Source organism: Vicia villosa, linkage group LG6, assembly GCF_029867415.1.
Source record: "Vicia villosa cultivar HV-30 ecotype Madison, WI linkage group LG6, Vvil1.0, whole genome shotgun sequence".
In the NCBI taxonomy this organism is placed as follows: Eukaryota; Viridiplantae; Streptophyta; class Magnoliopsida; order Fabales; family Fabaceae; genus Vicia; species Vicia villosa.
The window spans coordinates 76,439,902-76,450,544 of NC_081185.1; the positions used below are offsets into that span (position 1 = coordinate 76,439,902).

The following is a 10,643-nucleotide window of genomic DNA, read 5'->3' on the forward strand; positions in this document are numbered from 1 at the left end:
CAGAAGTTAATCGTTTTTCATTAGAGCAACGAATTGATTCTATAATCTATCCTTTCATTGTTAATCCCAATTATCTTGTGGTTTTATCACATATACAACCTTTTCAATAGCGGTCCGGATTAGACGCGAGTCGATCCTGAACCGCTTTCGCTTAAGTTTGAAATAATTTTGAAAAACTCTGAGAGATCTATTCACCCCCCTCTAGATCCTTAAACCTAGCGTCTAACAACTCTTAGCCTCTTGAATTTTTCTTTGAGTACAAAAGCACTGGTTCCTATGATGTCACCCAGATTCCATTCCATATCTACAAACTTCATAAACTCCTTGTGTTCATACCACGCATGAAAGACCTTAAATGGTTTAGGACCCCAGTTCAAGTTGCTAGATTTAATCCAAATAGGTCTATGGTCAGAAATATCCCTCTTGCCTGACATCTGAGCTACAACCTTCCAAGACTCTATTATTCCCTCCGATAAAAGGATTCTGTCCAGCCTGCTCCTTGCATTTCCATTAGAACTAATCCATGAGAATTTGTTTCCTACAATCGGCAAATCCACCAACTCCAAAAGTTCTATAAATTTTGCAAATTCTTCCATCTCTGCTAAATTTGATTGTGATTTTCCCCTTCTTTCCTCCCTTACTTTCACCGAATTAAAATCTCCCCCTACTATCCATTCACCCCCTGGGTAATTTTTGTTTCCAATCTAACATACTATTCCATAATTCTCTTTTTTCCCCAATTGTGCAAGGAGAGTAAACATTGATAAAATAGCAATTTAAGTTCTTCCATATGGCATTCACCCCTAATATACCTTTACCTTTAAAACTATACAATGGAGAAATGGCACCTTTGTTCCATATAGTTAACATACCTCCTGATGCCCCTTCTGAGTCTTTTGAAGGCCATTCACATTCCTTAGCTCCCCAAAAACTCTTGGCTACAAACGACTCCATCCTCTTTAGTTTAGTTTCTTGTATAAAGCACAAATCCTCCTTTGCCAGCTCCATAATTTTACCAATTCTTCTACGTTTCGCAGGATTTCCGCCCCCTCTAATATTAAAGCTTCCTATATTCATGGGACAATCTGTTGTAACTCCTTCGATGTTTCAAAACCAGTTCTGTCCCTTGCTTCGATCTCCCTGACTATTCCTTCAAAAACCTCATCATCTTCATCCCCTTCAATTCCCAGGTCCTTAATTGATTTCCACACCCTCGATGGCAATCCATCTATGGCCTTCCGAATACGATTGTTGCATTGGTTAACTCCCGAATCCGCTATTGAATTGCAGCATAACAGCGACCCACTAGAGGAACTAGAGGAAGAAACCTCCAAATTACTAGCTTCCAGATTAGAATTACTATGAATTTGAACTTTAGGGTTAGATTGGGAATGTAGTAGCACCGAAAAATAAGATGGAGCAAAAGGGATCTTCAAATTTTGATATACTTCCTTAATTGGAACCAGCTTCTTGGGCCTTAGAGAGATTGCAAGTTCACAAGGCCCACTGGGTGAAACAGAAATAGAGCCCGAGCCCACCGTTTCTACCTCCAACAAGCCCACGTCATCTTTGTTTCTTGGTTCATCACCTATCACTTCAATATTTTGAATATTTTCTTCCACCACCCCTACCACCTGTCCCCCATTAATTGCTCCCTTACCATCACCAATTAATACTGATTCTTCTAAATCAAAATTCTGCACACTTTTCCCTAAACCCCCATTTGCATGATAGATCCTCTGGCTATTAACTGTTGACTTTGTACCTTTATTACACCTTTCCAGCCTTTCCTGCAAAAAAACCTCGTTCCTGCAAAATTGTATCTCTGCCCCCTCCCTGCTATGACATGACCCTTCCTTGATCCCTGAACCACTCCGTCCATCACTTTCTGCCGACTCCTCACCGTCCTTCTCCGCAGAATCTTCTTCCCATTCCTCCTCCATCGACCCCTCAAATGAACTTTCACTTTCTTCCTTTGGAACTACAATACGTTTCGGGCCGTGCATATCCTCAACAAGCTTTATACTATAAACATTTTCATTAACACCTATGTTAATGCTTTCATTAAGATTCATTGAATATTTTGTGCGGATAAGGAACCTAGACACATCTAATTTTCCGAGTTCCATAGTCTCTTCATCAGAACACACAAACACCCCAACCGTTTTTGAAATAAATTCAAAAAACTCCTTCTTCCAAACATGGCATGGTAACCCGTAGCACCTCATCCATGTCAATCTCTCATTATCTGCATCCTCCGGTGTCCATGGATGTATATCAGAGAACCATCTCCCTATCCAGTCATTTTCTTCCCGAATGACGTTGGCCAGGGCACCCTTTTCCATTTCTTACAGTAGACATAGGTTGGCTCCTAGCGGAGTCGCTTTTATCATAAAGATTCCTTCCTCATGAAGAGCTTTCTGAATGTTGTAAGTTGAACCTGGGACTTCCACCACACCTACAAATGCTTCAAGAAACCTTTTCATGTCTCCTTCCTCCACGTCAAACTGTAGATGGGCAAACTTTGGTTTGGCCTCTCTGGGATTCCACCCCAAAATTTTCTGTTTCTGTATTTCAGTTTTGTTACAGGTGTTGTTCTTCATGACTTGTGCATAACTTGCACCATTTGATCTTGGCCTTTGCATCACATTTTTTTCAACTATGATCCTTCCTTTGTCCATCTTGATTTCTCTTGTTAGCTTCCCGTTACCACGCACCTGCATCTGGTCCCTTTGAAATCTAGGTACATTTGCATGGATCTTCTTACCATTAATAATAATATTTGTTAGAACAAGATTTGTTCTGATCAATTATCTTAGTTTTGATGATAACAATAATATGAATTTTGCTTAAGATAATATGGTACTCTAATCCAATGCAATTTCCTTTTCAGGAAATATATAAAGAGTACGCATAATTCAGCGCTCAGAAGCTTTGTCTCAAAGGGTTCAGCATGCAACATCAGAACATGGTCTGGCAAGACATCAGAAGATGGTCGAAGCAGAATCAGAACATGGGTCTATGGAAGCATCAGAAGAACAAGAGAACAGAAGCACTGAAGTTCTGATGGTATCACGCTCAGAAGCACTTCAAGGTCAGAAGATCAGAAGATGCTATGCACCAAGCTGTTTGACTCTGATGATATTCAAACGTTGTATTCACAAACATCAGATCAGAAGGAAGTACAAGTGGCAAGCTACGCTGACTGACAAAAGGAACGTTAAAAGCTACTAAAGGCTACGTCAGTAGACACAGCGTGAACAAGGCTCGAGGTAGTTGACAAAAGCGTATAACATTAAATGCGATGCTGTACGGAACATGCAAAGCATTAAATGCACTCAACGGTCATCTTCTCCAACGCCTATAAATATGAAGTTCTGATGTGAAGCAAGGTTAACGAACCTGAACAAAAACAACTCAAATTAACTTGCTGAAACGCTGTTCAAATCAAAGCTCAGAATCTTCATCTTCATCAAAGCTCACTACATTGCTGTTGTAATATATTAGTGAGATTAAGCTTAAACGTTAAGAGAAATATCACAGTTTGTGATTATCGCTTTTAAGAAGCAATTGTAATACTCTTAGAATTGATTACATTAAGTTGTAAGGAACTAGAGTGATCGTGTGGATCAGAATACTCTAGGAAGTCTTAGAGGTTATCTAAGCAGGTTGTAACTAGAGTGATCGTGTGGATCAGTATACTCTAGAAAAGTCTTAGAGGGTATCTAAGCAGTTGTTCCTGGAGTGATCAGTGTGTGATCAGAAGACTCTGGAAGACTTAGTTGCTGACTAAGTGGAGAACCATTGTAATCCGTGCGATTAGTGGATTAAATCCTCAGTTGAGGTAAATCATCTCTCCGGGGGTGGACTGGAGTAGTTTAGTTAACAACGAACCAGGATAAAAATAACTGTGCAATTTATTTTTATCTGTCAAGTTTTTAAAGCTACACTTATTCAAACCCCCCCTTTCTAAGTGTTTTTCTATCCTTCAATTGGCATCAGAGCGCCGGTTCTAAGGTGCAAGCACTTAACCGTGTTTAGAAAAGATTCAGGAAGAGAAAAACGCTTCAGTAAAAGATGGTTGATGAAAGTGAAAAGTCTACACCTGCATCTACATCTGGCTCTGCTGAGCAATACAACGGTAACAATGGTTATACTAGACCGCCGGTATTTGATGGTGAAAACTTTGAATACTGGAAAGATAAACTGGAAAGTTACTTTCTTGGTCTAGATGGTGATCTATGGGATCTTCTGATGGATGGTTACAAACATCCAGTAAATGCCAGTGGCGTAAAGCTGACAAGGCAAGAAATGAACGATGATCAGAAGAAGCTTTTCAGGAATCATCATAAATGCAGAACTGTTTTGCTGAATGCTATCTCTCATGCTGAGTATGAGAAGATATCTAACAGGGAAACGGCCTATGACATATATGAGTCCTTGAAAATGACTCATGAAGGAAATGCTCAAGTCAAGGAGACTAAAGCTCTAGCTTTAATCCAGAAGTATGAAGCCTTCAAGATGGAGGATGATGAAGACATTGAAAAGATGTTTTCAAGATTTCAAACTCTTACTGCTGGATTGAGAGTTCTTGACAAGGGATACACCAAGGCTGATCACGTAAAGAAGATCATCAGAAGCTTACCCAGAAGATGGGGTCCTATGGTGACTGCATTCAAGATTGCAAAGAATCTGAATGAAGTTTCTCTGGAAGAGCTTATCAGTGCCTTGAGAAGTCATGAAATAGAGCTGGACGCAAATGAGCCTCAAAAGAAAGGTAAGTCTATTGCATTAAAATCCAATATCAAGAAATGCACTAACGCTTTTCAGGCTAGAGAAGAAGATCCTGAAGAATCAGAATCTGAAGAAGAAGATGAACTGTCTTTGATCTCCAGAAGGCTAAATCAACTCTGGAAGACCAAGCAAAGGAAGTTCAGAGGCTTCAGAAGTTCAAAGAAATTTGAACGTGGAGAATCTTCTGATGACAGAAGATTTGACAAGAAGAAGGTCATGTGCTATGAATGCAATGAGCCTGGACACTTCAAGAATGAATGTCCAAAACTTCAGAAGGAAAATTCCAAGAAGAAGTTTCATAAGAAGAAAGGTCTTATGGCAACCTGGGATGAGTCAGAAGATGATTCAGACTCTGAAGATGAGCAGGCTAACTGTGCGCTGATGGCGACAGAAGATGACGAATCAGAATCTACATCAGAATCAGATTCTGAAGAGGTATTTTCTGAACTTACTAGAGATGAGTTAGTTTCCGGTCTAACTGAACTTCTGGAACTCAAGTCTCAGATCAGTCTCAAATACAAAAAGCTGAAAAAGCTATTTGAATTTGAAACAAAGAAGCTTGAGATGGAGAACTCTGAATTAAAAGAAAAACTTTTAAAATTATCCAATAATGTTGGATCTCCTTCTGATTCAGAAAAATCCACTCCTAGTCTAAACCATATTTTGAAAGAATATGATTTAAGTTTCAGGAAGTTCTTATCTAGAAGTATTGGCAGAAGTCAGCTAGCTTCTATGATATATGCTGTGTCTGGAAACAAAAGAGTCGGCATTGGTTTTGAGGGTGAAACCCCATACAAACTTGAACCTGTTGATGAAATGAAATTCACATACAAGCCATTGTATGATCAGTTCAAGTATGGCCACTCCCATGATATTAGGCACACTTCACATGCTCAAAGTTTTCACATAACACACACTAAGAAGCATGTGACACAACCTAGGAAATATCATGAAACTCACATTAAGAATTATCATGCTGTTCCTCTTATTGCTTACAATGTTAAACCCAAGTTCAATCAGAACTTGAGAAAATCTAACAAGAAAGGACCCAAAAAGATGTGGGTACCTAAGGATAAGATTATTCCTATTGCAGATATCCTTGACTGCAAAAAGGACAAAGCACAACATGTCATGGTACCTGGACTCTGGATGCTCACGACACATGACAGGAAGAAGGTCTATGTTCCAAGACCTGGTGCTTAAGTCTGGAGGAGAAGTCAAGTTTGGAGGAGATCAGAAGGGCAAGATAATTGGCTCTGGAACTATAAAGTCTGGTAACTCTCCTTCCATTTCTAATGTACTTCTTGTAGAAGGATTAACACATAACCTCTTATCTATCAGTCAATTGAGTGACAATGGTTATGACATAATCTTTAATCAAGAGTCTTGCAAGGCTGTAAATCAGAAGGATGGCTCAATCCTATTTACAGGCAAGAGGAAGAACAACATTTATAAGACAGATCTGCAAGATCTTATGAGTCAGAAGGTGACTTGTCTTATGTCTGTTTCTGAAGAGCAGTGGGTCTGGCACAGAAGATTAGGTCATGCTAGTTTGAGAAAGATTTCTCAGATTAACAAACTGAATCTTGTCAGAGGACTCCCTAATCTGAAATTCAAATCAGATGCTCTTTGTGAAGCATGTCAGAAGGGCAAGTTCTCCAAACCTGCATTCAAGTCCAAGAATGTTGTTTCTACCTCAAGGCCATTAGAACTCTTGCACATTGATCTGTTTGGCCCAGTCAAAACAGCATCTGTCAGAGGGAAGAAATATGGATTAGTCATCGTAGATGATTATAGCCGCTGGACATGGGTAAAATTCTTGAAACACAAGGATGAGACTCATTCAGTGTTCTTTGATTTCTGCATTCAGATTCAATCTGAAAAAGAGTGTAAAATCATAAAGGTTAGAAGTGATCATGGTGGTGAATTTGAGAACAGATCCTTTGAAGAATTCTTCAAAGAAAATGGTATTGCCCATGATTTCTCTTGTCCTAGAACTCCACAGCAAAATGGGGTTGTAGAACGAAAGAATAGGACTCTGCAAGAAATGGCCAGAACCATGATCAATGAAACCAATATGGCTAAGCATTTCTGGGCAGAAGCAATAAACACTGCATGCTATATTCAGAATAGAATCTCTATCAGACCTATTCTAAATAAGACTCCTTATGAATTGTGGAAGAATAGAAAGCCCAACATTTCATATTTCCATCCTTTTGGATGTGTATGCTTTATTCTGAACACTAAAGATCATCTTGGTAAGTTTGATTCCAAAGCACAAAAATGTTTCCTTCTTGGATATTCTGAACGCTCAAAAGGCTACAGAGTATACAATACTGAAACATTGATTGTAGAAGAATCAATCAATATCAGGTTTGATGATAAGCTTGGTTCTGAAAAACCAAAGCAGTTTGATAATTTTGCAGATTGGGATATTTATATATCAGAAGTTGCTGAGCCAAGAAGCAACGCATCAGAAGCAGAGCTTCTCAGAAGCAAAGAATCTGAAGATCAAGTATCAGCTTCTCTGGAGAATCTAAGCATTTCTGAAGAACCATCTGTCAGAAGATCATCCAGACTCATCTCTGGTCATTCAGAAGATGTCATTCTTGGAAAGAAGGATGATCCAATCAGAACAAGAGCATTCCTTAAGAACAATGCAGACTGTCAATTAGGTCTTGTGTCTTTGATCGAGCCAACTTCTGTTGATCATGCTCTAGAAGATCCAGACTGGATAATTGCTATGCAAGAAGAACTAAATCAGTTTACAAGGAATGATGTTTGGGATCTCGTTCCTAGACCAGATGGATTCAATATAATCGGTACAAAATGGGTCTTCAGAAACAAGCTCAGTGAGAAAGGTGAAGTGGTAAGGAACAAAGCCAGACTGGTGGCTCAGGGTTATAGTCAGCAAGAAGGGATTGACTATACAGAAACCTTTGCACCAGTGGCCAGGTTAGAATCTATTCGTCTATTAATTTCATTTGCCACTCAACATAATATCACTCTCTATCAAATGGATGTTAAGAGTGCCTTCTTAAATGGTTATATAGATGAAGAAGTTTATGTCCATCAACCTCCTGGTTTTGAAGACTCTATGTCTCCTAATCATGTTTTTAAACTAAAGAAATCATTGTATGGATTGAAACAAGCTCCCAGAGCTTGGTATGAACGCTTAAGTTCTTTCCTTCTGGATAATGGTTTCACTAGAGGAAAAGTGGACACTACTCTCTTTTGTAAAACCTTTAAAAGGGATATTTTAATTTGTCAAATATATGTAGATGATATTATTTTTGGAACATCTAATGCTACACTTGGAAAGGAGTTTGCTGAGTCTATGCAGGCTGAGTTTGAAATGAGCATGATGGGAGAACTCAAGTATTTCCTTGGAATACAAATAAATCAAACATCAGAAGGAACGTATGTTCACCAAACCAAGTATGTGAAGGAACTTCTGAAGAAGTTTAATCTTCTAGACTGCAAAGAAGCCAAAACTCCTATGCATCCAACATGCATCCTAGGTAAGGATGAGGTAAGTAAGAAGGTAGATCAGAGGTTATACAGAGGTATGATTGGATCTCTTCTATATCTGACTGCTTCTAGACCTGACATTCTGTTCAGTGTTTGTTTGTGTGCTAGATTCCAATCAGATCCTAGAGAATCTCATTTAACTGCTGTTAAGAGAATTCTAAGGTATCTGAAAGGTACTACTAATGTTGGCTTAGTTTACAGAAAATCTAAAGAATACAACTTAGTAGGATTTTGCGATGCTGACTATGCTGGAGACAGAATTGAAAGAAAGAGTACTTCAGGAAGTTGCCAATTTCTTGGAAGTCATTTGATCTCCTGGTACAGCAAGAAGCAAGCAACCATTGCTCTATCAACAACAGAAGCAGAATATGTCGCTGCTGCTGGTTGTAGTACACAGATGCTCTGGATGAAGAGTCAGTTAGAAGATTATCAGATATATGAGAGTAACATTCCTATATTCTGTGATAATAATTCTGCTATATGTTTATCTAAGAATCCTATTCTTCATTCAAAAGCTAAACATATTGAGATTAAACATCATTTCATAAGGGACTATGTTCAGAAGGGTGTTATATCTTTAAACTTTGTGGATACAGACCATCAATGGGCTGATATCTTTACAAAACCCCTGGCTGAAGATAGGTTTAAGTTCATTCTGAAGAACATCAGTATGGATTTATGCCCAGAATGAGAAGATGAGAAGTTCTCATGTATGAGTATCTTCTGAAATGAAAATGGACTATTTTTTTAATCAGAAGTTCTGATTGAAATCTTTTAGAAATTATGATTCGGTTATTACTAACGTTTCATTATCTAAGTTGATTCAGAACCTCTTTTAAAGCAAAACAGCTGTAACGTTTTATCTCGGGATAGTAAACCTGTCGTTACTATTCATGGATAAGCGCGCGTGCAGTTGAAGGGACGTCTACTTAGGTAACTGTGCAAATCACGTCTTTTGTCATTATTATCTCTCCTCACGTCACGTAACATTAAATGCTTTTCATCATTTACTCTCTTTCAGTTTTTCTTTATATTCTTCAAACACTTCTCCTTCCCTCTCATATTTTCTCTATTTCACTCTATCTTTTTGCATTCATATCAAACCCTAGCTGTTCATTTTCTGCAAATCCATCATGAACTCTTCATCAAACCCAGGAAACCATGAAAATGATCAAAACAAAAAGAGAAAAGCTGTTGAAACATCTCCTTCCAAACCCAAAAAGATAAAGATCACCTATGACCCTCTCAAGGTGAATCCATTCGAAGCAATGTTATCTGGAAACTATTCTAGACGTGTGTTTCAACCCCCTGGTGAAAGCCCTCCATCATCTCCATCTTCTTCCTCATCTTGTTTCCTTCTAGACTCAACTTCCTCCTCATCTAACCTTTCCTCTCCCTCAACCCATTCCGAAGAAATCTCTTCATCTTCACCCGCTGAGAATGTTGTCTCTGATAAAGATTGTGGAAGATCAACATCAGAACCAAGTCTCCCTGATCCCTCGCCTGGAAGTCCAAGAAGCAGTCAATGATGCGCTTCACTGATTCTGTCTTAGCTAGGGTCTTAGGCTTTGGTCTTAGTAGTTTTCTTTCCTTATTGCATCTGCTTGTTAAACATCTTCTCATGTAATCTGTTTTGATTATCAATGAAAAGTTTCCTTGATTTACATTCCAGTGATTTTATTTGTCGTTTTATTCATCTGAATCTTTTGAAATATTCTTTTTGATGTTATGACAAAAAGGGGGAGAAGATAAATGATAAATGATTTGATTAATCTATCAGTTGCTGGGTAAAGCTCCCACACATTCACTAACAAGAACTGTAAGTTCTATATGGTTTAAGTGTTTTGCAGGTAGAGAATCTTCAAAGCAAACACAAGAAGCAAAACCATGGAAACTGAAGCAAGCTGAGTGCTGTCAAGCTTCAGAGATCAGAAGCAAGAAAGAAGAATAAATCAGAAGCACTGATAATAGAATTTGATCCATATTTGTCTATTTGATCTGACAAAATTCTATTTGCTCTGATACATTATTTTAGCCTATATGGCTCTGATACATATCATGTGTTCAAATATACATTTTATGTTCTGACTCGTTCATGCTGACTTTTGTCGTTTAGTTTTTGTTCTGTAACATTTTAGGATGTAGAGATGCTCAGATGATGCTCTGGTACATTCAACAATGTTCTGATACAAATCTAGCATGAAGTGATGTTGGTAGAAATTCAAAGCTCTGAAGCTATCCGAGGGAACCAGAAATCAGAAGCTGCGAATATTCTAAAAGATCCAGAAAACTCAAGTTCTGAAGCTGTCCTAGATGGA

The 10,643-nt window shown here is 38.4% G+C and overlaps 1 protein-coding gene across 1 annotated transcript; it reads right to left on the reverse strand.

Moving 5' to 3' along the window:
* Positions 1-215: 215 nt before the first annotated feature.
* On the reverse strand, positions 216-1,077 carry LOC131613903 (uncharacterized). The gene is made up of 2 exons (XM_058885541.1): positions 813-1,077; positions 216-682 (listed from the first exon to the last, which is right to left on the reverse strand). The coding sequence occupies exons 1-2, from the start codon at positions 1,075-1,077 to the stop codon at positions 216-218; spliced, it is 732 nt and encodes a 243-aa protein (XP_058741524.1).
* Positions 1,078-10,643: the final 9,566 nt, after the last annotated feature.

Excerpts from the sequence above, each read along its gene's own strand:
- LOC131613903 (XM_058885541.1), bottom strand. The coding sequence starts at position 1,077 with ATGAATATAGGAAGCTTTAATATTAGAGGGGGCGGAAATCCTGCGAAA. Across the intron at positions 683-812 it reads GTATAGTTTTAAAGGTAAAG|GGGGTGAATGGATAGTAGGG; the intron begins GTATATTAGGGG and ends AAAATTACCCAG.